This window comes from Crocodylus siamensis, chromosome 5, assembly GCF_052110815.1.
Source record: "Crocodylus siamensis isolate JL-2025a chromosome 5, ASM5211081v1, whole genome shotgun sequence".
In the NCBI taxonomy this organism is placed as follows: Eukaryota; Metazoa; Chordata; order Crocodylia; family Crocodylidae; genus Crocodylus; species Crocodylus siamensis.
This window is the reverse complement of record NC_143399.1, coordinates 10,705,556-10,733,201: the sequence shown is the minus strand read 5'-3', so window position 1 is coordinate 10,733,201 and position 27,646 is coordinate 10,705,556. Positions and strand designations below refer to the sequence as shown.

At 47.5% G+C, this 27,646-nt stretch overlaps 1 protein-coding gene across 2 annotated transcripts in view; it reads left to right on the top strand.

The window, feature by feature from the left end:
* Positions 1-26,858, top strand: part of SSBP3 (single stranded DNA binding protein 3) — a 134,938-nt gene extending 108,080 nt beyond the window's left edge. The window contains exons 6-18 of one of the 2 annotated variants that reach the window (XM_090049399.1): positions 5,139-5,219; positions 6,002-6,061; positions 9,655-9,721; positions 9,829-9,905; positions 14,840-14,904; positions 15,061-15,109; positions 16,383-16,418; positions 16,969-17,023; positions 18,774-18,844; positions 22,094-22,172; positions 23,030-23,058; positions 23,367-23,468; positions 24,831-26,858. In XM_090049399.1, the coding sequence (XP_089905525.1) occupies positions 5,139-5,219; positions 6,002-6,061; positions 9,655-9,721; positions 9,829-9,905; positions 14,840-14,904; positions 15,061-15,109; positions 16,383-16,418; positions 16,969-17,023; positions 18,774-18,844; positions 22,094-22,172; positions 23,030-23,058; positions 23,367-23,468; positions 24,831-24,860 (801 nt within the window). In that variant the 3' untranslated portion in view covers positions 24,861-26,858. The remainder of the gene's footprint in view (positions 1-5,138; positions 5,220-6,001; positions 6,062-9,654; positions 9,722-9,828; positions 9,906-14,839; positions 14,905-15,060; positions 15,110-16,382; positions 16,419-16,968; positions 17,024-18,773; positions 18,845-22,093; positions 22,173-23,029; positions 23,059-23,366; positions 23,469-24,830) is intronic. The other variant, XM_090049400.1, reaches the window with a different exon arrangement.
* The last annotated feature ends 788 nt before the right edge of the window (positions 26,859-27,646 follow it).

Here is a 27,646-nt window from a genome sequence, read left to right as displayed (position 1 = left end):
GTGTCCAGTTCCCCCCCCCCCACACACAGAAAGGATGTGGACAAATTGGAGAGAGTCCAGAGGAGGGCAACAACAATGGTTCGGGGCCTGGGACACATGGCTTATGAGGAAAGACTGAGGGAACTGGGCTTATTTAGTCCGGAGAAGAGGAGACTGAGAGGGGATTTAATGGCAGCCTTCAACTACCTGAAGGGGGGGGGCGGTGTTTCAAAGAGGATGGAGCTGGCCTGTTCTCAGCGGTGGCAGATGGCAGAACAAGGAGCAATGGGCTCATGTTGCAGCAAGGGAAGTTTAGGTTAGATTAGGAAGAATTGTCTCACTAGGAGGCTAGTCGAACACTGGAGCAGGTTCCCCAGAGAGGTGGGGGACTCTCCATCTTTGGAGGTTTTCAAGACCCGGCTAGACAGACCTTTGGCTGGGATGATCTAGGTGGGGCTGGTCCTGCTTTGAGCAAGGGGTTGGATTAGATGTGACCTCCTGAGGCCCCTTCCAACCCTCATTTTCTGTGATGGTCCCCCCAGTACCCTGTACAACAACAAGGGCCTGCTTTGTGCAGACAGCAAATCACAGATCCGTCTGCCCTGGCACTGAGAGAGGTAGGAAGAAGGCATGTGGCAAAACGAGGAAGCCAGAGCTCTGGGTCTTTCCAGCCTCCTTCCTAAGAGCAGGTTTCAGCTGGATGTGCCAGGGTTAATTTCTGCAAACATGTAAGCCACCAGGTCTCCTGAAGAAGTCATTTCCCTGCCCTGGAGGAAAGCTGGGCCTGGGTGGGAGAAGCAGAAGAGATTTTTGTCATTATCCATTCGCCCCCTCCCCATTGCAGCAACCAGTATGGGCAAAAATATGATTCCAGTGCAGGTGGCTCCAGGCTTGCATCCTTATGCACTGCCCCATCCCACTCCTGGAGGCAATAATTTGCAGTCCCTTAGGTAGGGAGTGAAGCTGAGTATCCAGTGTGTGTGGCCACCACTCGGTTTGGACGCTGCCGTTTCCAAGCTAAGCACCAGCACAGGGGAAAGGGGTTTGCCCATTTGGGGTCACTGTCTGCATGCTCCTGTGCATGGGGGTGGGGAGGGGATAGTGTAGGAACACACCTACTGATGCTGCGTTTCTCTTGGGATGAGCCCACTGCTCTGGAGGGAAGCCTGAGTTTTTGGGTAATCCAGCCAGCCCTGCGGGAGTCTCCTGTGGCTCGACCTGTGAGCTCCCCCTGCCGGGATGCTGGAGCTGATCGGCCCTCCCTCCCCAGCCTCCTGGCCTCTGCAGAGGACAGCAGATGTTTCCCTGGCTGGCTGGCTGTAACAGAGCCTTTCTCAAGGGATTTTCTCCCCAGGAAACAAGATTTCCTTTATCTTCGCCGGGCAATTCCCTCACCGTCCGCTCACCCCTCTCAAGGGGGCCTTCGTGGAAGCCCTTTAAGGAGGGCACAAAGCCGCCCTCACCCTCCCATTAGCGTAGGAGCCCCAATCTGCTCCAAAAGGGGCTTCCCTCTGCCTCGGGCCAGGCTTCAGACTGCTGCCAGCTCTGCCGCGGGCTGGGTTGCGACTGCCGGAGCATCCTTCCCCATCAGTCAAGTGGGCACCGAGCGCCGCCACAAAAGGGGGCTGCTCTGCGTATAGTGAAGCGTGGTTTTCCTTGGGCCCTGCAGGCTCCTCCTGTGCCCCCGCTGCCAGCCGCTTCGCAGCCCCCCGCGTTTCCTGACACCTCTGGGACTTCAGCAAGGCAGTCTTCACGCTTGACACTAGCCCGCAGCGCCGTGCTGTCACTGCGAGCCAGCCCTCTTTGGCTGGCAACCAGGTTGGCTTCCCTGCAGGGGCAGGAGCAGAGTGGTCCGGCTCCTGCAGGGTCTGCTCCGCAGCCCGCCGGTCGCTTCGGGGAATGGGGAGAGCCCTTTGCATGGGACTGCCTGTAGAAAGCCAGCAGCCTTTTTCCCTGCTGGTCTCTGTGCTTCCTGGGGGCATGCCACAAGCACATCCAGCACTGAACAGGAGCGCGGCCCTGCTCCATCCTCACGTGTCCTTTCTCCTTCCTGATTCCAGCCCCTGCAGCCTTCTTGCTTTGAATTGCATGGGCTCGGGGGTCTGGGTGAGGTCCTGGCCAAAACTCAGGTCCTGTTTCTTCCCTTCAAATTACCCATGACCATTTCTGAGTGGGAGCTTGCTAACGCTGCAGCCTCATCGCTTCGCATCCCACCCTATAGCCATCATTGGTTGCGTGCTGCTGTTTCTTGCCTTATAATGGTGGCAACTGAATGCCGAGGGAGTACTTAATGTGATGCTCCAGGCCCAGAACAAAGCTCCCGTTGGTGAGCCTGCACGTGGAGCGTCTTTCAAGATCTCCTTTCTCTCCGCTTTCTGTTTGGTAGCAGGGGAGGGCCTTTACGTACAGCTCTGTAGATAAGGTGGGTCTGTGCCCAGCTTAAAAAGCTGAGCTCCACCTAACATAGCTGGTTCCTTGTCTCCTTATCAGACATGCCACTTCGAAAGGCGGCGTCATTCCCAGGAAGCGGTCTGGGCAGTAGTTTCTGTTTGAGCCATTCTTGTCTGCAGAGGATGCCTTGCTTGTGGTGTTTGGCCATTTTGGTGAAAGCAGCTATGTTGTGCTGCTTTTACCGGAGAGATCAAACCATGCCGTTTTCCAGACAGGAAAATCGGCATGCAAGGAAACGCTTGAGAGGTTCTGGAGTTCATGGTATCAATATGTGGGATGGAGGAAGATCAGGGCCCTTAGCAGCGTGGTAGGTTTCTTTCTACCGTGTGGTTGACATGCACTTAAGCGTCCCAGCCTCGAGTTGTTCCTCTCCCGTTGGGCTCAGCGCTTTGGTGACAGACTCCTTCAATCTACCCTTTGCATCTGTCTAGGTAAAGAAAGGCAGGTGGGTGTATTTTACCTAGATGAGAAAATTGCTCCTTGAGGGAAGAAGTGCTATTTGAGCCCCAAGGTCACTGCATTCCCTAACTGAAAGATCTCCTTATTCTTGGACTGATTGTCCATGATCTTTCGTTTGATCCCTAGTCACCTCTTTCTCTCCTTTTTGTATGTAGTGACTATTTTTGCACTTGCTCCCAAGTCCAGATCCTGCCCGTGGCAAGACACAGTTGGCTTTTTCCCCAGCCCCTCTGCGTTCAGGAGAGCTCTACATGGTCTCAGCCCATCTACACACTGAAAATTGCAGGGTGCAGGGTCAGATTTACTGTCCCGGTGTGGCTGGTGGGTGACGGTCACTGCTCCCAGCGAGTTATGACTCCTGTCCAGCGTGGTAGATCCATCAAAAAACGGCAGAACTAGCTTTCTTGCATGTCACTGTTTGTTTTTTTCCTTGGTAAAATCCCCAGCTTCCTTCCTCCTCCATCCTGTTCTTAACGAGCTGATGGTGTAGAGCTGGATGACTTGGCGTGTGGGATTCCCTTGCTTTTTCCGTGTCGGACAGGAGGGAATATTAAAAGGAACCCCAATGTCTCACTGATCTCCCCCAAACCGGCTGGGGGTTCAGTTCAAATGACAATTGCTCTGGCCTGTCTCGGTTACGGGGGGGGGGGCATTTCAGGAAATGGGTTGATAGGGGGAGCTCTCCGAGCCCTTTCTAAAAGGCTTGTTTTGCCTCTCTCCTGCTGGATGGGGATAGGAATATATTTGGGCTCCGACTGCTGCTTCCCACAGCAGCAGCGCCTCCCAGCAGAGGCAAGAGCTGTTCTTCTTGTCGCGCTGTGGTAGCGTCGGTGATGTAAGCACTGTTGACGCAAGGGAGATCTATTTACACAATCATGTAAACTAAACACAGAAGATTGACAGGCGGCTGTTTCTCTTCTAATCTCCGTGGCTACGTCTATCTACATCACACTTTAAAAAAAAAAAATAAAAATTTAAAAAAAAAACCCTCTTACTTTATTTACATTGCACTCAAGTTTCCGTAGCACAAAAGATTTGCAGGTGCAAATATGTCCTGCCTTCATTAACTTTCCCTCCCTTTTTAATTTATGTGATTTCAATTTTCCTTCCCTGTACTGTTAATTAGGAGACCCTCTAATCAGTACCATTATCACAGTGGTATTCATGTTTAGGAAAGCTGCTAAACAAATGCTTGCAAAATTGCTAAATGGCTAATTAATGTCTGTTAATTAAGAAAATTGCTCATGGTAACAAACCATGCCATTGCTGGCAGCAGCTAGAAGGCGAACACTTGTTGAAATTAGTAACGTGGCAGGTATAGAACATCTGCTCCTGAGCTTTTCCTGGAGTGTGTGTGGCTGCTTCGCATAACGTACTTACAAGGCTTATTTGCTTTCTGTACCAATTACAAATGCTTTGACTTGAAAATATTTTTTTTTTTTGCATGAACATATGCATCAGAGTCTTCCTGCTGAGAGCTTACATTTTTCCAAACAAACTTTCATGTCATGCTTTTTTGGAGGGGCAGGAGGAAAAAACTGGGTGTTCAACCCCCAAATGTCAGAAACTGCTGCATTGCAGTGTTAAAACCTACGTGAACTAATCTTTCTTTTTTCCCCAGACATGTTCAGTATTACTTAACTCAAAAGAAACTTTAGTTACATCATTAGGTAATTCATCTTGGGGAAGGATATTGCATCTTTAAAGGGTAACAATACAGCCCTGCATGTAGAAACGGTTCAGAGCCGTGTCATCCATTTCTTGGAGACAAACCAGGTTTCCAGTTGCACATTTTTGGTACACAGAATGGGCTGGACTTTCAAGTGGCATTTCATTTGCCTCCCCACTAGTGTTAATATCTCATATTTAACCGGTGGAGCCCCAAGCTGAAAGGAAGCCCTGAATCGTGTTTCCAAGCTGCAGGAACATGGGGGGGAGGGTATAGCAAAACTTCTCCCCTTGACCCGCCCCTGAACACACTCCATGAAAGTGTATGCCTGTGCATTGATCACTGCAGGCGGGTTGAAATCTGAACAGTTGACTGTAACCTAGCTGGTATGCATTGACAGATGTTCTATTTTTTTTCTTTTTGCATATTGCATTGATTCCTTTAGTTACAACTGCATAGAAACTTAAGCTGAAGCAAAAGCTGGCTTCCCTACAAACAGATCCACCAGTAAATCCTTTTTAGCTCTTTCTGCGCTTTCATGTGCTAATCTATAACCTCCTTCTACTGTCTGACCTCACAGGGACCACCTGGTTCTCAGCCCTCGCCACACGCACAGCCTCCACCTCACAATCCTAACAGCATGATGGGACCCCACAGTCAGGTAAAGACACTAGAAATTTGCAGGGCTGTGAAATGGGACTGGTGTTCTGCTTTGCTCTTGAAGCGTATTGGGGCCAGATCAGTAGCTGGGGTAATGGGCAGCGCTCCCTTGATTTCTAATGGAGTGTTGCTGGTTACCGTCAGTGGCAAAGTCTGGCCAGTCTGTATTGGTTCAGCATCACCCCAGGCCCAATATGAAATGCTTGTTTCCTCCCAATTTGTGTATATTCAGTCGACAATGGATGAAAAGGCCATTCTTAAATTCCAACATAAATCTGCTTCCCCCATGGTCGCCTGAGATTTTTGTTAATTGGAATTGGGTTTTTAAATGCGATTTGCAGCACTGATGTAAATACCTGATTGAAAGTGCTTGGTTTTGGTACTTAGCATTGGGGGGTGGGGGTGGGCTCTGTGCTTCATTTACCAGTCTCTCTCTCTCTCTTTCCCACCCCCTTTTCTCTCTCTGTCTCTCTCTCTCTCTTTAACCTGGAAAATGTCTAATGTTTAGGGTTTCCCATGCACTGATTTTAACAGCCTGGTATAGCACTGTTGAAGTATGTTTAAACGATCTCTCCGTCCAAAATAGATCTGTGAAAATGAACAAAAAGATTTTCTGACTCTTTTTGTTTGTTTGTTTGTTTTTTCCCAACTTCTTTTTAAAAAGGGATTGCTCCAGGAAAAACGTGTAGAGTCTACCCAGAGTTTGTGTGGAATGCAGTATTTCTCTTTTATCTCCCTGTGACAAGTACATCCTATCGCTAAACCCATTTCCTATCATTACAGCCTTTCATGTCACCACGATATGCAGGAGGTCCCCGACCCCCCATCAGAATGGGAAACCAGGTATTGTATTTTCTTACTCTCTTCCTGGTGTTGAAGTCGGGTGTCTTGGAACTGGAGCTTCTATATGGCAGGAACAGGAGGCCTCTAGAGAGCTAAAAGTTTTCTGGGGGGGGAAAATGTATTTGAATAGTAGATGCTACAAAAAATATATATTAACATAGAGTATTTGCTCTCTTTCCTTGGGCTTTCTTAAGGCGTTGGCTCTCAAGTAACCATTTGCTGATGAAAAGACAGTCAAATGCAGTACATGTCATGGCCAGATGTAGGAAACGTTCCCATGGCTGCTGACCCCTTGGTACCTGCCCTGGGAGTTTCCAACATTGTCCATGTTCTGAATTCTTTAGTGCCCCAGCATTTTACTTGCTTGTCGTTGGCCTGCGCCACCTCTCATGACTTCAGCTGATTGTGTTGTGATGCTGCTGGTGATGGGCGACAGTTAGCTTACGTTGTAAATTTTGCCTGGGATCTCAGCAAATTCAAGTGGGTATATGATCTTGCCGTTCGGCAGGAGAAATGGTTCATTGGAATGCTTAGATCAGCATCAGGGTTAAGTGGGGCAGGTCACTTCTGCATTTTTTTTCCTTAGGTTTATCCTCTTTCTTATCCCAGCTTAAACAATAAGGGCTTGTTCATATCATTATGATCATAGCTTGGTTATGGGCAGTCGTTTTAAGATTGTAGCATTTAATTGTTGTAATTTATCCTGTCGAGAGGCATGCCAGGTAAATGTGTGCTGAGAAGCCAAATGCTTCCCTTGGTTTATTTTAGCAAAAAGTAGTTTGTGTGTTCCTTTTCAGCACACGTAATATTTTGGAAATTAAGTTGGTAACTATTTTTCTATTCTGTTAATGTGTATTCTGCGTTTTCCCAAAGTTACACTTTATAAAATAAAAGGATTTTTTTTTTTTTTTTTTTTTTTAGTGGGACCGATAAACGAGTCAGTTGAATACAAGCATTTTTTTTTTCTAGGAGTAAGGCAGTGGAACTCTTAAAGTTCATCTGTATTGGTTTTACTGCGTGTACTTAAGTATCAGTTTATTTCTGGTTTCTCTGCTTAACTGCCTGATCTTTGAGAGAGGAAGTCTCTTGTACAACCGACAAGCTTGTTTTTCAGAAAATTTTACTAGGGAAAATTTGCTATTCGGTTTCTAGGTTCACAGAGATGAATGTGAACTCTTTTACCAAGTGGCAAATAAACTTCTTGCAATGTGTGCATCAGTGTAACCATAATTCCAAACTTCGTGCTATCTGGAAATAAGAGTCAAATCAGTCTCTGCCTAGTTAAAGTAAGTAGGAGAAGGGTATGTTTCTAATGGCGCAAAGGTTGAGGGAGCTGATAAGTAGAAAGGGAGGATTTGAGGGGCATACTTTCTCTTGCCATCATTCACTACCCAACATGTTTCCTTGGCTTCACTAGGGGGTTTGCTGCCTCATTGAAATCTCAGTGCTGTCCTGAGTCTTGGCAGGACTCACAAATGATCTGTCTCTAGGATAGGAGGCTCCTTAAGTGGCTCCGTGTAATTTTTAGAGCAGCTTACTACTGGGGACCTGACCTGGTGAGCACCAGCACTGCATACTGAGGAAAATGGATTGGGATCAGGTGGCTGAAAAGACCTGCCTTGGAGACGTAAAACCAGTGAGGTGGTCAGCAGTTTTGAAGCCCTGCCCAGACCATGCCCAAAGTTGCACAGCCTGAGAATAGCTGCCCTCCGTTTCTCACTTGCTCCTGTGCCCATACATAAGCGTAGGCAGGTGCATCCCAGTTTTCCTTGGAAAGCCATCTAGGTGAATAGGTTCTGCAATTCCTTCGAGTCCCTTTAAGTAAGTGGGCACCAGTATGTATTAAGGAGCTCTTGTTTTGGAACCACGCTGAGCTTACTTTTCCTGTTTTCAAAGATACTGAAGAGATCAAGTTACATTCAAGCCACAAGAACAGTCAAAATGGGAAGGTTTCTAAACGATACGCCCCAACGCTGAAAGTGAAATGGTTTAGGGCCAGAAGTGAAGCCGATGACCCAATCTGCCTTTTCCAGGCCTAGTGAAATACAAAATATTGATGCTTTTTTTTAAAACACAGTTTCCCAGTGTCCCTTTAAAAGGGGCTTTCAAGAGGCTGAAAGTCCTGCTGATGAAGCGCGGACAGCAGAGGGACAGTGCAGGACGACGTGTTAGCCTTGTCCACGCCCGCGTTGTGCAGAGCACGTGCGCTCGCAGCCCGCCTCGCGTTTTATCAAATGAAGGTCGAGGTGGAGCCGTGCTTTCATTCAGCCTCAACAAGCCAGACAAACTTGTGAATGGGGATTTTAAAGGATATTTTTAACTGTGCAATTTCACAGTCTTGATGCTACTTTTTTTTCCTCCCCCCTCCCTCCGTTCTTTCTGCCTGACAGCGTAGGGTCGTTAGGAAGATGAAATAAATTGAACTTTAAAACAGGAAAGCTGCATTCAGAAGCATAGATCTGCATGTACACAGAGCTTAGGTTATGGGCTTAAATCCAGAAGTGTCAAAAAGAGAAAACAAGAAGTGAAGCAGTAAAGAGTGGCTGGAAAACATGCAAATGTCCATGGGAACCAAAATGTTTGTTTATTTAATAGCTTTCCTGCTTCTGTACATCTGTAGCGTAAGATCTGGAATTAAAACCTGCTTTCTCGTGGCACTGATGGATTTTGACTTGGCCTGCTGCAGCTCACCCACTGCTCACTGGAAAGTCTCTAAATTTTGTTTGAACGCAGGATTTATTTCTTGTTGGTATTCAAATAACAAGCAACAGTGTTTCAAAATTGTTTACAGTTTGCTTCCCCAAGGCAGATGTTATCTGCCTGGGTTTTTTCCCTCCCCCCTTTATCTGCACTGAGCTGTTCATGGAAGTCATCTTTTGAACTTTAAATAGATTTGTTGTCCAAGCGGAGCGTGAGTTTGAAGAAAGAAGTAGCCGATATTATGAATATTGGAGCACGGGAGTGAACCTGCATCTTTAATACTCCCAAGCACATCTTCATAATCTATTCAGTCAGAATTGTAAATGCGGTCTTTGCAGATGAAACGCCCCTTCTCCACTAGCAAATAAATAACTTTGAATACATTGACATAGCCTATTTGCCGAGCATCTACCTTGAAATTGCACTGTTGTCGGACTCGCTCCCAGACAGCAAAATTGGTGCCCCGCTACAGGCCTGCTTATGAAAAGGAGTTGGATATGTGATGGGAAATGCACTAGTTTTAAAGGGAATAAAAGGAACTGGCTTTTTTTAAAGCTGTATATGAAACCAAGTAGTAAGGTTACAAAAGCTAAATTAGGTGTGTTACAGGAATTTATGGAGAGGTCATCGGGGATAAGTATACAGATGGGTGCTGGTAGGAGCTTTTTTTATGACTGTGTAATACTGTGGCAAGAAAGGCAGAGTTTCCCAGAAAATGTATCCAATCACTTGCACCTCTCAAAAGCTTTAAGTGTTGAGTTTAATCAATACTATATTTACATTATATGGATTTACATTGAATTAAATGGAAGATTTAGTGTTGTAAGTTGTAACTGCATAGCTGCAAGTTTGGGTTGTTTTATTCCCCTCCCTTTTTGTTTCAATTTTTCCAGCCTCCAGGGGCTGTTCCTGGGACACAGCCATTGCTGCCCAATTCAATGGATCCGACACGACAACAAGGTAAAGAGGAGCCTGGAGGCTCGTGAGACTCTCTAGTTTGGCTCGTCGGCTTATAAGTCAAATGGCATTCTCCTTCCATGTGACCTTGTTGCTTCTACTCCTGCCAGGGCATCCTAACATGGGAGGACCGATGCAGCGGATGAATCCTCCAAGAGGGATGGGCCCCATGGGTCCCGGTCCACAGGTAAACCTTAGCAGAACGTTTGTTCTTCTGTCCAGTGCCAAACAACATCTTCCGAACTTGTTCTAGGTAAACATCATCAACACAACCTCCAGGGGCTTCGAAGGCCAGGAGTACTTCTACCCACGTATCCCCCATTAGCACTAATGCACTGTCCATTAGCGCATTGCATCTGGAAATCCCACCTCCCGCCATTGGTTTGTCTTCCAAGCTGAATCTCCTCATTAGGGACACCACTGAACCCCGTTTCAGTGTTTAGCCGAAAGGAACGATGCTCTTTAGCCGTGATCGCAGAGCAGTGTTAAATGCATTATCCAACTTGCCTTGGCAATGTTTGTGATACCCAGGGCAGGAAGAAGGGATGTCTACATAAAAGTTTTGGAAGTACATACCATTAATAGACAGATGGCTTCCTCTGCCCATTATTTTTGCTCTTACTCGATTTTGTAAACAGTTTTAGTTCCCTGGCATTGAAGCTGCTCTTTGTGTCACGGGGTTGGGGGGGGAGGCTGATGCTTGCCAATTCCCCCCCACTCTCAACTTAACCAAATGCTGTAGTTTTGGGGGTTTCCCTGGGGAAAAATTTGCAGAGTGGTCACTCACCTGTCTGCTCATGAGCCTCAGAAAAGCTGTCACCTTTTCTCTATTTTTTCCAGGTCTGTTTCAGAAGCTCTTGTCTTTGTTAAAGGCATTTCAGGAAACTTTAAACCCTTACGCTCCTTGGCAGTAGTAGTTCAGCATCTACATTATTTCTAAGGATGGTTGATTTTTAAGGACAAGTTAGCAAAGCAGTGCTTAGTGTCCTGTAGCATGAATGGCAGCACAATGGGAAGCAAAGCTCTTTTTCTCATTGCTCCTAAGTGAAGCCAAATCCTTCTTCAGTTGCATTCCTACCAGGGATGAGGGAGCCAGTCCAGCAAGAAGCAGAATCTGAACGAAGTAGATCTGGGTTAATATATTCTGTCTTTGTGTTGATTCATTTCAGCAGCTGAATTCTGCTACTATGTTGACTCACTCCTGTTTGTTCCTTGTGATGGATTTTAGCAATGGTCTCCTGTCTAGAGCATGGGTCTCAGGAGTGGCTCACGTTGAGTGCTGGAATTTGATTGTGCCGTAAATAAGTGTGCGCGAGACTGTTGCATCAAATGGGTAAAGGGAGTTAAGAAATTAGTCAGCCTAGGAAAACCTAAAAACTGCTAAAGAAGAAAAGTGAAACAAGGAAAAGTTGCATCCGTCTCCCTGGGCACAGGCTAGAACCACCTCAGAAACTCTCGCAAGCTCTTTTGTAGGCAAGTTAAGATGCCAGTAGTTTTTGGTATAAGTTGTAAAGGTCTGGGACTGTCAGGAACTGCTGAGCTCTTAATGGTCCCTCATGAATGATTATAAAAGCCTACATCTGTTATGGTTGCATCAGCCAAGGAAAGAGGGCCACAGACAGTCTGGAGGCACCCTGCAGTTTGGGCAAAGGTGTTTGCATCCATTTAAAAGATTGTCATGAGACTTGCAAGCAATTAAGGTCACTCAGGTCTGCCAGGTAGAGGGGGCAGAAAAAGCTGTGAAATGTTAAGCCTTTATTTTTTTTTTTTTTTGTTATAACATTCCCTGTCTGCACATGTTAGAGTGTGGTTTATTTAATTGTCCTTTTAGAAGAAGCCCAAGTACATAAGTGGGCATAAAATCCCCTTGCCTTGTTGTTGGTACACTTTGGAGTTTTTCTGAAATGCTGTAGAATCAAGCACTCAGAAGCTTCAGTGCATGCAAGAAATGATCGAAAATATTGACCAAAAATCACTGGTTTTGTTGTGTGCAATAGATCATTGTCCACCACTTGGTACGCCTAGTACTTTCCCCAGCTAGTTTCTTCTCATTAACTGGAAACCTTTGCACTATACAGCAGTACCTTCTAAAATATGACTTAAGTTTATTCCAAATGAAATCATAATAGTCAACCCAAGATCACCTGGCAGCACTGTGCTACCTGCCTGTTTTTCGCTGCAAACCAGTTGTGTTTTACAACCTAACATAATGTTTTAAATTCTCACTTACTATCTCCTTTTCTTTAATGAGCATAGTTTTAACTCTGCATTTATGCATGCAGCCAAGGTTAGATTTGTCAGAGCTTGTATTTAAACACTATTTCAAGGGTTTATAATTCTCCAGCTTTACTATACATCTCGTTTTAGCTTGACCGTGCAGCTGCTTAGCACAACTACAGTGGGTTTTCCCCGTTTTAAAATGGCTTCCTCTATTCTCTGTCAAACGCAACTGGAGGCCTGGGCTGGATCTGGACTGTGGGGCTCCGGAGAGGCCAGATTCAGCCTGGAGCAGCTGCTGTGGTGGCAGCTATGGGTCTGGCAACAGCAAAGGATCCAGATGTGGGGATCCCCCTTGATGGGCAAGCGGTCTGGGAGTTGACAGTGAGTCAATCTTGCCACTGATGGGCATGTCCAGTAGGGTCAAAGGGCCCCAGATGCCATGGCCCACATTCCTCCACCAACTTAAGTGGCCTGTCAGTAGCCCAGCAAACCAACTAGGGGCTTCATTGGCTGGATTTACCTATGGGCCTTATGTTTAGGGTGTGACCATATTATTTTTAAGGAAATCCAAGCCACTGCCCCCCTCCCCACAGTCAACTGTGCTGCTACAGGCAGGTAGGCATGCGGGACGCAGTCCGGAGCAGCACGGAAAACTGAGCGGGCAGGTGGACAGGCACCACTGCAGCTGTGCGGGAGCACAACGGGGGGACTGGAGCAGACATCACCCTGCCTGCACGTGCCCAGCCCAGCTCCTGAGCAGCAGCGGGGGGAGGCTGGGCTGGGCTGGGCATTACTTCTGTCCACCTGCCTTGCTTCTGCACAGCAGCTCCCGTGCCTGCCTGCCCGCCTGCCTGCCTGGTGCACCATGCTGCTCTGCCTCCCCGCCAGACTGTGTCTGTGTAGCTCTGAGACTTTTTTGTGTAATTTTTCACCGACCAGCCAGACCAGCTTACAAAATCTGGGGCTGTCCCAGCCAAACCGAGATGTAAGGTGACCCTACTTCTGTTTAACACCCCTGGCTTATGACTTGGTAGTGTTTTTCTTTGGGGGTAACCTTTTCCTCTTCCCAGAACTTTTCCTCTTCCTATCCTGGTATAGTAATGCATTTCATGTGCTTAATTCCAGTTTATGTCCATTGGACTTCAATGTATGCCTGATGTTAACCCTATATTTCAGTGCTTTGCTGAAGTGGGACATTATAAGGCCCCGTGTCCATACAGTACCACCCTGGTAACTGTTCAGCTTTGTTCGGGAAAGAGAGGTGCCCTATCAGGACTTCAGGAAGAGGCCGCAGCAGTCCGGAAAAAGGCAGTTCTTTGGGGCTGTGAAGGAAAAGGGGAAATCGTAGAGTGAATCAAGGTCCAGGAGGGGAAGGTGGGGTTAAAACAAAGACGCCTTGACACAGAGGGGATTACCTGGCAGTTTCTCTCTCTGGGGAGGCACACGCATATTGTCCCCCTTCTCAAACAGGCAAATCCCCAGCATTTTTTTCAAATGGTTGCTCTAAGCTTCTTGGCGTGAGCAGGGAGGGCAATGTGCATTTCACTGAAAACATTTTTGGCTGCTGTTCACTGGGATCATGCGTGAACATTGGCACAGTTTGCCCCTGTTGTGGGCTGCTGATATCCTTGTCTTTGTGCTGTTCTAAAGTCCCGGGATGTTAGTTTGGGCGGTTCACTCGCCGTATGGGTAAATGATGCGTTTTCAGTCTGAATCAGCCCAGCAGGCCTGTCATGAGTACGGACTTAACTGAATCCGCTTGGTAAGGAAGAAATTCAGTGGGTGGACAGGAACAATGTGGGAAGGTTGATCTACACCATGACTGATGCTCCCAGGCACTGTGTGATTTGGGAACCGACCTACAGAGGCAAAGAAGTGCGGTCTCTGAGGACTCTCCCTGTAAGCCACAGCATCTTGGAGCTTGGCCTTCCAGTAGAGATGTCCTTACGGAATCGGATGCTCTTGGCAACCGTGCCATAGGCAAAATAAGCATTTACATGGGAGATTTCTTAAACACCTGAAGATGGATTCAGTAATTTATGTTGCTTTTTCATTTCTTTCCCCATACTTTTGGGCCTTGTGCTGAAACAGCAGCACGTTTTTCCTCTCCTTGGTATAGAGAGATTGGAGTTGATGATTCGTTGATGCGATCTCTCACATGATACCTAATGGGGGGTCTGCTCTGTATGTGTTTCCCCTGTACACCCGCGCGTGCATGAGTCTGTCCCGAGTACACAGTGTTCTGTGGTGACTTGAAGACCAGCCTTGTTTTTTCACTTAGGATGCGAGTAGGGTGGCAGGCTGCTTTTCCTTCTTTAGGAAGCTGCTTCGAACACTTGTGCTGTTGGCATCCCCTTCTGCTTTACATGCCATCACTCTCTCATTACACCATAGCAAGAATTTCTTCAAGCAGCAACTCTCTCCTTCTCTGCATCTTTCCCTCTGATGAGCGAGGGGACGTCATGTTCCCCATCTCTGCCCATGGATTGATTTGCCTACAGGAGTTGGAATCTTTCCCCCTCCCTAATCATGGGGCCAGGGGCATCCTCTTTCTTCCCCAGTATCCTTGGGCCGTCCCGGGGCCAGGCACTGGTCTAGATTTGAACAATCCTCTCTGCTCCCGTCTGCATTTTCTACAGTGTCTGAGAAGCCGTCCGCCCTCAGTACTCCTTAGTGGCCCACGATGTCTTGCCAAGAGTCACAGGGAAGATACCACTGTCCTGTTTATTTTTACAGTTGCTAATTGCTTGTATGTTCATCATCATCTAATTTTTTTTTTTTGATTAAAGTTCATTTTCACAAACTAACCCTCTTGTTTTTGTTTGTTTGTTTTTTCCCTTCTCTTTTCTTCTCCGGTTTCCCTTCTCGTTATGGTAGACTGATCCTTGGTTATCATTGCAGAACTATGGCGGCGGAATGAGACCTCCACCCAACTCTTTAGGCCCTGGCATGCCTGGAATTAACATGTAAGGCAAATCCTTGATACTATAACTTGTGTTTGTGGCTCTGACTCTCGCGGTGGGATGCGCTATGGAATCCCACTTCTACATTGTTGTTATGCTGCACCCAGTCTGAAGTATATCAAAAGCTTATTTTTTTTCTCTTTTCAACTTAAATTCTAGGGGCCCAGGTGCTGGAAGACCATGGCCCAATCCCAGCAGTGCTAATTCAGTAAGTTTCTGTCTCTATCCACATTGGCCTAGAGCAGTGGTGCTCACCTGTGGAGCCGCGTCAACTGCCTACAGGGCTGCCCACAGATCCGGAAATTTGATGGCTGCTCCCCTGCTGCCAGATTTCCGGACCCATGGGGAGCCTTGTGAGCATGGTGACGTTGCCCTGCTTACTGAATCACCAGTCCACAGTGGAGCTGGTGCGCAGGGACACTGTGTGGCTGAATCTGGTGTGCGGGGTTAGGCCAGGGGGCAGCCAGATCTGGCGTGTGGGATTGGGCTGGTGTGCGGCCAGATGTGGCACGCTAGATGGGCCCTGCAGGGGGGTCAGGCTGTTGTGCTGCCGGGTTCAATGAATGGGATCAGGTCACTGCATGGAATTACATCTGCATGTGGGATCTGGCCCATGCCATGCATCTGGCCCGCAGACCCAGAAGGTTGACAGCACCACTGGCTTAGAGCACCCTATAAAATGTGGCGTCCTTTCTATATCTTTACTCTGCTATCTGTACTGTTTACTATTCTATATCTAAACTCTACTCTTGCTCAACCTCTTTCCTAAAAGCCTCCTCCTAAGAACTTAGCTAGTCTACAGGTATTGCATGGAAGTGGCTGGATGCTGAAACCTGGACAGTTAGGGTTACAGTGGGTTCGAACAGGGACGAGCGCCGAAGGCAGCATGCAGCACCCTTTATGCCATACAGTGCTTCCTATCATGGGTGCATCAGCCAACGAATCCAGCTAAGGAAATAATACTAGGTTACATGCCACTTCCATTCACCCGACCACTGCTGCAGCATGTCTACAGTTCAACTCTATCCTGGTTGTAATCCGGTGCTTAGCTGGCTCGCCAGCCACTGTCTTTGTGATTCAGGGAAGGGGTATGAGGATTTGCAACACTTCGCCCACGTCGGGGAGGGACCTGGGGGAATAGCACAGGGAGAAGGAGGGAGGCAGCATCTTCCTGCAAGCCTCTGGTCATTTGGGAACTCCAGATGTTGGACATAGCACAGAACACCCACAGCTTAATTTTCTTTGTCTCTTGTATGCTACTGATCATAAGGTTTAGGGGGGCGCCTGGGTAAGCAAACGATTGCGTGGCAGCACATTAAGTGTATCATGGGCATCTATAAGCTGCTGGAGTTCAGTTTAATTTGTGCTTCTGTTTGATGAAAATGGGGCGTGGGCACAGGAGTTCAAGGTGTGTGGCTGACAGTGCTTTGGGGAGATGCTGTATTTTAGATACTCACCTCTGTCCTGTGATCTGTGTTTAGATTCCATACTCCTCTTCATCGCCTGGTACATATGTGGTAAGTTCACCGATTTACTTGTCTGATTTAAATCATGAGCATCAAATCTCTTCACACCCACATGAGTTTATTGACTTAACCAGCCCAGAGTAAGTTAGATTCCCGTATGAAGTTACCCCCCTTTTATCCCAGGGTCGATGGGGAATTTTGAGCGGATTCAGGAATCGTGAAATGCAGGACTGACCTTTCTTGGGGTGCGGAGGAGGGGAGAACCGATGTGCTTTCAGTTGCCAGAACAGTGTCCTTCTCCCACAAGGTTTTAAAGTGCTGCCCTACGTGTGGTGGCAAATACATTCTCATACACGCACGCGTACCCTCCCCACGAACGCTTGCCAGTTCGGAAAGACCAAAAAAAAAATCCTGATTTTTCTCAAGGCTTAAATAAAGAATTGTACGTTGGCTACGAGAGTGCATCAAAGGTTTTAGCAGGAGATTAATGCTTGGCTGAATACCAAGGTGAGGCATTCCTGCTGACAGCAGCAGGATCTCGCTGACCTATTGCAGTGTGTGTTATCACAGTGGTTTCTGATGTGTTTAATCTTGTCTACAGGGGCCCCCTGGTGGTGGAGGCCCTCCCGGGACACCTATCATGCCTAGTCCTGCAGGTAATAGTCAACAGCCGTTCAATTCAGCCCTTAAAAAACCAACTCCCAAACTTCCTGGGTGCTTTTAAATGGCAGACCCCTTATTCATCAGTTGGCACTCGAGCACGGCTGTGCTCCATGCTTTTTTTCCCCCGCTGTGGTTGTCTGGATCGTGGCTTCTCCGCTCAACCCCTGGAAGCTTGAGTTCCCGGAGGGCGAAAGTGGGGGATGCTTCCCCGTGACGGCGCAAAGTGGGAAGGTGCCCGCTGGCACCCAGATCTCGGGTTCCCTAAAAAGGCGGCCGTCGCTTCCTGTTGAATCTGTCCAGGTTTCTAATGCGACTCAGCCTTGTGTTTAACTAAGAAACGTGCAAAATGCTGCTCATCCCGGTGACAAAACGCCCTTACGAAAAATTGAGTGTTTGTCTTTTTTTCCCCCACCCCACTTCTCTGTGCCAGTTAGCAAAGGAGTTGCCTGGGTATTGGTTAGAGCAGGGGTGGGCAATTATTTTGGGTGGAGGGCAGCGTACTGAGCTTTGGCAAGCCATTGAGGGCCGCATGACTGGTAGCCCAGGCCAGATTAATATTAATTTTCTAAATTTTTTTTAGGGGCACTGCGGGCCAGATAGAATGGCCTGGGGGGCCACATCCGGCCCCCGGGCTGCATTTTGCCCACCCAGGGTTAGAGGCTGAGAGGAACCAAATTCTGTTTGCTCCTTTAAAAATACAATAAGCATAAGAAATCCCAACTCTTTACTCAAAAGGCTCCTTGCTTCCTCTCCTCGTTGTAACTCAGGTGCCTTCTTGCTTTATAAAAAGGACAATATCAGGCTGAAAAAAGGTGTGTTGTGGGGATGCAGCCATTTTTTTTTTTTTTTTTTTTTTTTTCTGGCTCGAACACATTAACTTGCCGGGGCTTTTTCAAAACCAGCATTGCAAAATTGTACCTGCCAGGGGCAAGCAGCTTCTCTTTTTGCTCTTTGCTGGGAGGCGAGCGAATCTCCTGAGTTGTAGGGAATTTTTTCCTCCTCCCTTTGTAAAGGTGGGCACGTTGGGTCTGCCCAGCCTTGCGAATTCCTCCAACAATTTTGCAAGGCTGATTTAATAAGCATTGTAGTGATCAGTAGGAGGGGAGGGCGGCTGGGCTCCTGGGAAGTAGCCTTGCTCTCTGTAACTGTGGTGTACCACAGCTGCAGGGGTGGAGCTAAAATGTAATATTACGACTCTCTCTCCCGGCTTCTGCATTTTTATGAGAACTCTGACCTACATTTCAGGCTGGGTCATAATAAAACAATCCATATGTTAATAGGTGCCCCCAGTCAGCCGCTGCAACCCATGTTTAATTTGTGCATTTATATTTTGCGACTTGATTTAAAACTGTGTATCTGTTACTAGGTTCATTGTATAGACACAGGTCTCCTTTCTTATAATAGGTTAGGGGTTTTTTTTTTAATGTCAACACTGTAATAAGAACATTGCTTTGGATAATTTTGAGGTGTTAAGTGATACATAGCAGCAAATTATCTTTCTACGCCTCTTCTGACAAGCAAGCCCTGCAGTTCTCAGTTAGTAGTTGAATTATTTTCACAGTTGAATTTCTGTGATTAAAAACTTTGTGAATCTTCATTAAATACAAATTAGCCAGAAAATGGTGGTACTTAGAGGGAATTTTAGGTGATAAAATACAAAAGAATGAGTTCAAGTGGCGTGAGTTTGTTTTAATTAAGAAATGAATTAATCACCCTGACTTACTGGGCTTCACTGTTCTACAGATTCAACAAATTCAAGTGACAACATCTACACAATGATTAATCCAGTACCGCCTGCAGGCAGTCGATCGAATGTAAGTCTGCTTTCTAATAATTTACATATCAGATACCATAACAAATCATAATTAACTTCATCAGTTGAGGGTAAAGCAGTTTAATTGATTTCAGCCATTTGTTACAAAATAGAAATAAAACAAACCATCAAAAAGTGATTAACTCTTCAGCGACTTTGTTAATTTTTTATGCTTATTAAAATGATGGCATTCACGCAGCTCTGGTCAAGATCATGTTCAGCTTGCAAGTCGTATTTAAAGGGATGCAGCCAGCCTCAAATCTCATCCTTTCCACAAATGAGGTGAAAAATTATTCCAGGTGTTGCCCTTCTGCATCTGGTTTCCCCTCCCTCACCACGATTTGGGAAGGGTTTTGTCATCACATGCAAGTCCTAATTTTCACCCCTCTCCTTTGTTTAGGGTGTATATAACAAGAAAAGCCTACATGAAAAGAAAAAGTGACTTCACAGTAAAATAGCAAAGCTGAGTAGACCCCCTGCATACAGTGAGATGCTCAGGAGAGTAGAAAGGCATAACTCTCAGTGCATTTCACTTGGGTTTCATCTCTGTGGTGTTGGCAGGACCAGTCCTCGTCAGCAAATTGGTGGTGAAATAAAGGGGAGCTCTCTTAGGGTGGTGTGTAATACAGGTGACAGTGATCAGGTTTAGAGGGGGGGTGGTTAAGATGATTGGACCCTAAAGCTTCATTCTGTGCTCCCCTTTGCATATAGTTTTAAGAGGTGAATGTTTTGGTCTTGAACTTCTGGTCAAGTGATGTAAGAACAGAAGGTTCCTACATCACTCTTAGTCAGCCGGCCTTCCTTGTTCAGAGGCGAAGAAACAAGGTGGTGGAGGAAAGACGCGCGTCTCTTCCTGGTGTGGATGCACCCACTCTACTGAGTGCTTTCCAGGCTTTCAAGGAAGATGGGCTCAGATCTCGCACTTAATTCAATCCACTTCCCTTGTAATACTCTAGGATTGTACAGTGCAGAGCCTGAGTTTGGCACCTGAGCGCCAGTGGCTGTGATGGCTGGATAGGTCATTTAAGGACCATTAATCCTGTTGTAAGCCTAGGAAAATTGGAGTAAAGGCACAGGAACAATTATGTCCATTCCTTTTTTTTTTTTAATGTGCCCAAGTGTGGGTTTGCCTCAGAGTGACTGCTGCAAACAAAACCAGTGCAGTTTGGTGCTTGCCTGAGGGAAGAGGAGCCATTGGCATTGTCCTCTAGGAGCCGTGGGGTGCGCCTCCATCCGAACCTCCACCTTCTGGATTTTCCAGGGTCATGTCCATACCACCTGCATGTCTGCATGAGCCGCACTGCTTTGCACATACTGCCTCCACGCTAAAAGCAAATGCGCCCAAGCTAATCAGCCTACCTGCCATGCAGGGAGGTAGCATGGGAAGTAGTTCGGGTGGGATTTGGGAGGTAGTGCGTGGACTAGCATGGTGTGTGTTGGCATACCAAGTGGTGTAGACATGCCCTAAGTAAGTCTCTGGGCCCCTTTTGAGCAGAGGTAGCCAGTTGGCTTGAACTCTGGAGCACAGCTAGTTGGCTTCAGCACAGGTTTTTTTCCCATGAGGAATGACAGAGCCAACTTAGTTGGTCTCCTTCTGGGCCAGGAGCTCTGCACACGTAACATGCTCAGCCCTAGGGCAGCCTCCTCGGACAGCTCGAGCAACTGCTGTGGATAATTTCAGGAGCTAAATGCAGATATCCCACCAGGAAGCCCCACAGACAGTGCTGGCGGGCACCCTGCGGGGTGCTCAGTGGTGGTGAAGGCAGTATTGAATCAGTTTGGTCATGAGTGGAGGACGGGGGAGCTGGGAGGTTGTGTAAGGAGATGGAGCATGGCTGAATTTTGCAGTTGCTAGTTCAAACCTACTGCCATGGGGGCACCTTGCGGTGTAAATTTGGGCCCTGGTCAGGTTTCAGGGGCTTGTGGCCTGCAGAGGTTTTGGAGTCCATTCTGGTGAGCACCAGAGCCTGTCCACAAGTATGTGGGCATCAAAGGGAGGAAGCCACTTGGGACAGGGCTCAGCACATCATTGCATGCAGGTACCTGATGATGGCATCATGCTTATAGTGACTGGCGCACTCGGGGATTTGCCGGGGGCAGCGTTCATGCCCCATAAACTATAAACTCCACTTCATGGCTGTGAGGAAGTGCAGTTGTTTGGGTGGCAGCTATAGTGCAGCCGAGACTGTAGCTCCTGAATTGCCAGGATGCTGTGCATAGGCCTGTAGCAGTGGTAGGGTGCTGAGGGCGGATGACCATACCGGGGCATCACAGTGCTGCTCTGTGGCAGGGGCAGATTCTCTGCTGGTGCAGCAGGAGAGCCTGAGTGCTAACATCCTCTTGCAGAGGAGCGGAGAGCTTGTTACCATGTGCACTCAGAGGACAGCACAGTCCCCCAGCAGCTCCTGTTTGCAGTGCCTTTGAGCAGTACATCAGCCTGTTACCGAGCTGGGGGGGAGGTACAAATGAATCCTCTTCTAGCCAAGAGGGGAGAGGTGGTTATCCCAGTACTGATGCAGTGAAGAAATCCCTGTTTCTGAGTGGGGAGCTGTCTTGACTCATCCGGTTACCAGCACTCATTCTTGGCTGACTAGTGGTTTGCCCACTGTTGCAAAATTTAGCATAAAGCAGGGGCATTCCCCACGTAGGCACACACTCAGCACATGCAGGTGTCCATGATTGCTGTGCCTGGTGCTTTCCCCATGTAGACAAGCAAGTGCTTAGGTGCTGGGCAACAGAATTGCCATCAGTTTGTAGCTAGCCTATAGTGGAGGTGGGGGCGGGGGGGCATATACACTGCTGAGGGACAAGAACAAAGCCAGCTATACACTGAAGCTCCACTGTGAGTAAGACTTGGCTAATGGTTACATGGATTTATCAGAGTCCTGAAAATACCCAAGGGCTGATGCAAGTTGGGACACAGTTAATAGTGGAAGTTGCAAGGGACTAGGTCAGCCCCAGCCCCTGTTCTGGGTGGAGGGTGCTGGCCATGATCTTTGTTGCGTATTATAGGGGCAGAGCCAAATGGTTTCTGTGATTTCCCTGAGGCCAAGAAGTTTTGGAGGGAGGTGACTTCCTTGCTGAAGGCAAAACATATAACACTTCCATGTGCAGGCACGACTTGAACCATCCACTTGCAGGACAGTGTCTGGTGTCTGTCTCGATGCTGCGGCCACCAGCTCACAAGCTAGTGTGCATGGTACTGAGGGGAACAATGGGGGCTTATTCTTTTGGTTGCTTCTTTTCTCAGTTCCCAATGGGACCTGGCTCTGACGGCCCGATGGGAGGCATGGGCGGGATGGAGCCACATCACATGAATGGATCGCTAGGTAAGTACTCACCAGGCCTGGGGGGTGTAGATGCACACCAGACCTGACCCCCCACAGTGTCCCCTGTGACCTGCCATTCAGGGTCGGGCTGAGTAAAGATGCTGCTGCTGCTATTTGGTGCTTCCTGCTTTTCTCCTTACGTGAGGGTCAGTGGCTTTGGAGACCCACGCGCTGAGCTGTCAGGGCTCTGGGAATGATGTTCTTCCCTGTCCCTACAGCCCACAAAGCCGCACTTTGTGGTAACCAGCCTTGTTACCACCCCCTCCCTCAAGCCATGCACCCGGGCCCACCTCTTCCTCACCCATGTGGAGCACTGGCTGCCACAGGCTCGCTTGAGCAGTCGTGATAGATGCAGAAAGGAGGAGCAGCTTCAACCTCAGTGCTGCATGTCTAATTGAAAGCAGCAGATCAGCTCATTAACCTCTGCTGGGCTCGTGCACAGTGCCGAGCTGTGCTGCTGCTCGATCAATGTTGCAGAGGGCTGTGGGGAGCAGCAAGGCCCCTGCAGCTGAACTTTGTCATTGTGATGGTGCCATTCAGGAGCCATGCCAGTGCTGTACCATCGGGAGAGCTGCACTCGGCACCCGTGCTGCGCAGCCCTGCCAGGTGACCCCTTTTACCGGAGGCAGATGTCAAGCAGGGCAGTCTCACCCCAGCTGTGACCTGCACCTCCCTGGCTGCTGCTAGTAAGGCCCTGGGATGGCAGCTTCCAGCCACGGGCTGCCTCTGCCCAGGCTCCGCAGGCTCCAGCATCAAATGGACTCACTGAGGGGTGGGGGGGACCATGCTGAATAGGAACAAGGAATGCAGCTAAGTTGTTTTAGTAAGATTTCTCTCTCTTCCTTTCTTTGATACAGGGTCAGGTGACATAGATGGACTTCCAAAAGTGAGTGTTGCCTTGTGGCCATAAAGCTGTGGATCATTCTAGCATTCTTTCTTGTAAACAAAGCATCAGCAATAAGAGTGTGCGAGTGCATGCGTGTGTGTGTGTGTGTACTCACAGGTTGCACTAGTGCAATATAAAAGGACATTGAGGAGCTCTCCCCCGTTCTGCAGCCCTCACTCGTAGGCATTCACTTCAGCAGAAGCAATGCTTTAATAACCACTGTCCTAGCCCTCCACTGTTGGTTGCTAGCAAAGCGCTTGGCCAGTCCCTGCTCAGTAACGTGCCTCCTTGTCTCCTGTCTCCTTCAGAATTCTCCAAACAACATAAGTGGCATTAGCAATCCCCCGGGCACTCCAAGAGATGATGGCGAACTGGGAGGCAACTTCCTCCATTCCTTCCAAAATGACAATGTGAGTCGCTCTCCTTCCAGGACTCCAAGCCGTCTCGGTGTGGGGTTTCAGCACGTTCTCTAGGGCCGCTTCCTTGTGGGGGGAGCTGGGGGAGGGGCGCGCTTTGAACAGCCAGTGTTCGAGCAAGCCTGATGTTTAACCCTTGTCCAAGCAACTTGTCCTGAATGCCTAAGCTCTGACTTGACTTGTGACCTTGGTGGGTCACTTGGTCCCTGTGCCTTACTGATTCCCCATCCAGGCCAAAGGCAAAGCAGGTGGTGTGATGCTTCCTGCCCATTGCTTGCTGTGCATCTGGAAATCTGCAGAGGGAAATGAGCCATGGAGCTCATAGTCTTAAGCAAAGACAAGGGCCGTGCGTAGATGAAACGAGGGGCACGTGTGCACGTGAATGCCCGAGCCAAGTGCCCGTGGGTGGGTGGCGCCTGGGGGGGCGTGCCGCTGCTGCAGAGGGAATTCCCCCCGCTCCAACCCAGGACCACTCTGCCTGCTGGCAGCTCGCCTCCCCTCCCCTCCCCACTGCCAGAGAGGCAGGTAAGTGAACGGGTGTGTGTGACACTGGGGTTTACTTTGCCCCTAATTGAAGCGGTGTTTTTAAAAACCCACGGCTTCAATTTAGGGCCCCCGTTTTGATTGCACACACCCGAAGTGGCCAGAGCTGGGCATAAGGGAGAAGAGGAGGGGAAGGGTAGCGTGAGAGCAGCCCAGCTGGTGGTGTTGGCCAGTTTTGTTCTCCATTTGGTACTGTAAACCGATGAACCCAGTGATCCCTGCTGGCCATGTGCCTGCCTCTGGCAGAGTTGACCCGGGAGACTTGGCTCTATGCAGGCCTCCTGCATGCAGGCGAGCCACGGCTAAGACCTGCTCCTCTGCTTGTCCAAGTCTGGGACCTGCTGTTGAGGCTCTGGAGCAAGTCAGCTCGGGCCTGCAGCACTCCCAGGCTGCGCCTGTGCAGACCCAGCCAGACAGACCCTGATCAAACGCGCCCTGGTATCTTTGAGACCGGGAGACTAATATCCATGCTGGATTTGAAGTTCTGTGTACAGCTGCCAGAGGCTCCCCTGTTTTCACTGTATTAGCATTAGATACATGCATGCATTTTAATTTTTTTTTAAATTGCTTCCTACCCCATACCGGGTGGGTTATTTTCTCCCTAGAAAGACAGTTACGGAGCGGATTATGCTCTGATAAATTAGAGTCTCTAGCATATTCTGTCTCTCTGATTTATTAGATCCAATTACGTTGCTTTATCGTTTTCATAAGCCCAAGTCTTACTTTTATATCCTCTCTTCCCTTAGTTTAGCAGCACTTAGTATTTCAGCCTGGTGTGCCCCGTTCTCACTCTGCGTTTGTCTCTCTTTTCAGTATTCCCCCAGCATGACGATGAGTGTGTGATTTTTTTCCCCCCTCCTCCTCTCCAGGATAAAGAGAGTCAGCTGCCATTTGGAGGAACTAAAAGAAATTATGCAAGAAGAAGCTAGGTGTATTGGCAGGGAGACGTGAGGGGGCCCAGACCCCAGTTTTAGTTTCATGCAATAAAAAGGCTGAACTTTTTATTCCATAAAACATGAAGGACAAAACTTAAAAATATTTCAAGACATGACAAGATCCTTCTTGTGCGGAAGGGTTTATATATGTACATGACACTTTTTTTTGGAAACAAATGGAAGCCTCTAGCACCCGACTCCAGTCTCTTTGCTTTGTTCTTTTAAGGAAAAAAAAAAAAAACCCTGTTGTATGTTTGTGCTGTGCGACGCCAGGAAAGCTAGTCTAGATATGAAATCTCATGTTGTCTCTGTTGTAGTCATATTTTTTTAAAAATAAACTGGACAGTTTACAATTGGGGGGGGGGGGTTGTTGGGAAGGCCTGGGGTTTGGTTTGGTTTGTTTTTGTTTTTTTTCTTTTCTTTTTGGGTTTTTTTTCCTAATTTTTGTTTGCAGCACGACAGTTCCTCCTCCAGTAACCAGACCTGCTTGTGGAAGAGACTCCACTACTACGTAGAAAGTTGTTAATGCAGTTGGCCCTTCATAGGATCACATCCTTGAATGAATAGTGATCTTACTTTCTGCAGTTACTGGCATGCACTGTACTAGTCTTTTCCCACCCCCTCATGGCGTAGAAGGAGTGCTCCCTATGTCCATTCCCCCACCCCCTTGACAGCCTTTGAGTGGGGATTTGTTTCCACCAAAAGAGAGAGGAGAAAGAAAGGGTTAATCTGACCTGGGACTTTGAAACTGTGATCTCAAGCTAATGTCTTTGTTGGGTTTCCTTTTTGTTCTGTTTTTTTTGTTTGTTTGTTTTTTTAATTTTTACTTTTAATTTTGGGGGGGTTTTTTAAAGGAAAAAAAAAGATGTGATCTTATCAGGGTTTCACTGTATATGCTTTGGAACTGGATGGAGATACTTTTTAAGTAATTATTGTTGTTAAAATGTATACTTGCTATTCTGTAGGCTCACTCTGTAATAAAAAAAATAAACAAAAATTGAAAAAAAAAATTAAAATTTACCTTCCTTCTCATGGTAGAGGTGACTACAGAACAGTAACGAGCGAACCATGTAAAGTGACACTCTCCAGAACTTCGGGATCTATGTACATTACACTACCCTGTAGTTGGTCTTTGTTTTATAAATCTCCATTTCTGATCCATGTATATCATATTATGTAAAATATTATCTCCCTGGATTTACCTTTGTGCGGATTATTGAAAACATTGTATCTTGTTTCAGTGTTTTTTCTTACCTTGTAGTCTGGTTCTAAAATAAGAGAGGGAAAAAAGTAATTATTATACATTGTAGTTTGTGTACGATATCTGTTGATAATGTTTTATTAAAGGGATGTCTTTTTTCCGCACCCCTTCATTTGAGATGTTTTTGGGGGAACATTGGCTCGTTTTTATTATTCTGACTGCAAGACATGAGATGACAGACTTTTTTTAGCGTGTAATATGAATTTTTTTAAATGTTTGCCTTCTTTTTCCTAGGCATTTTAATTGTGCTTTACCTGTAGAAAGTTGCTGGGTGGATTGGGGCATGAGGGTGGGGGGAGGGGAGGGGAGGGGGGGTGTCAGTCTCATAGTTACAGTCAGGTTAATATTTAAAAATAATAATAAATAAAAAAATCAAACGAAGATTTGTGGCATTGCGCATATACCCGTTGTCTCCAGAATGGGTCATCTCTTTTTAACTTTTTTTTATTCTCTTTTTATTTTTTTGTTTTGGTTTTCTTTCTTTTGTTTGTTGGTTTTGTTCTGAAGTGAGAAATGACAGACCGGCTTTAATGTATTTTAAAATGGATAGCTAAATTATTGTCTTCATTGGTATGGGATGGTTTTTTGACTGAAGCGGTTCTTTTTTTCCCCTCCATGCTGTAATAAATATAAACATAAACATTTGATTTCGGTTCTCTGCTCTTTGTTACGGCTCTTTGCCACGAGGAACATGAATCTCCCCCCCACCCCCGTCCATGTATTTGTTTATTTATGTGTTTGTGTATTTGTTTGTTTATTTGACTGGCTTGGGGGGTGTTGGGTTTCTTAATTTTCGTTTTATTTTATTTTGCTTCCAATGGCCCCAGGGCACATTCTCAGTGATTGGCTCAGCTGCATCCTTCCCCTGCACAGAGGACTCATGTGCGAGCTCTGCAGGGATCAGGGTTGGGCGAGGCTGCAGTGGGTTGCGGCCCAGAGCTTTGGGCCTTTGAATAGAGGTCGGTACAGGGGAGTATGAGCGCCTTTCCTCCACCCTGCATCTTTCCCCAGCTGTCTGACCGCTGCCTGGAGAGCAGCCATGAAGCACCTGCTTGCAGTCCAAGTTACCCAGCCGTCAAAGCAGCACTTGCCTCCTACCTCCTTGGGGGCTTGGTCACGTACGTGAGCAAACCACATTGGGTGGAGTGTCTCTTCAGGACTGCTGTAGCTGGGGACTCTCAGTCCTGAGAGATTGCGTCCCCTTTCCATGGAGGTGTCGAAAGCCTCAGTGAGAGTGCAAGGGTGGTACTGGCATCAGAGGATTTACCACCTTGCATCCCAAATTTGGTTCATCTTCAAAGGGCAGCCTAGGACTGTTTATCCCTTGGAAGCACATGAACAATTCCAGGTCCTCGTCTGTGGCAGGTAAAACCCTTGGGGCTCTCGAAGAGAAGGGCCCTGCAAGAGGCTGTCTGAACACTGGGACTTTCCTC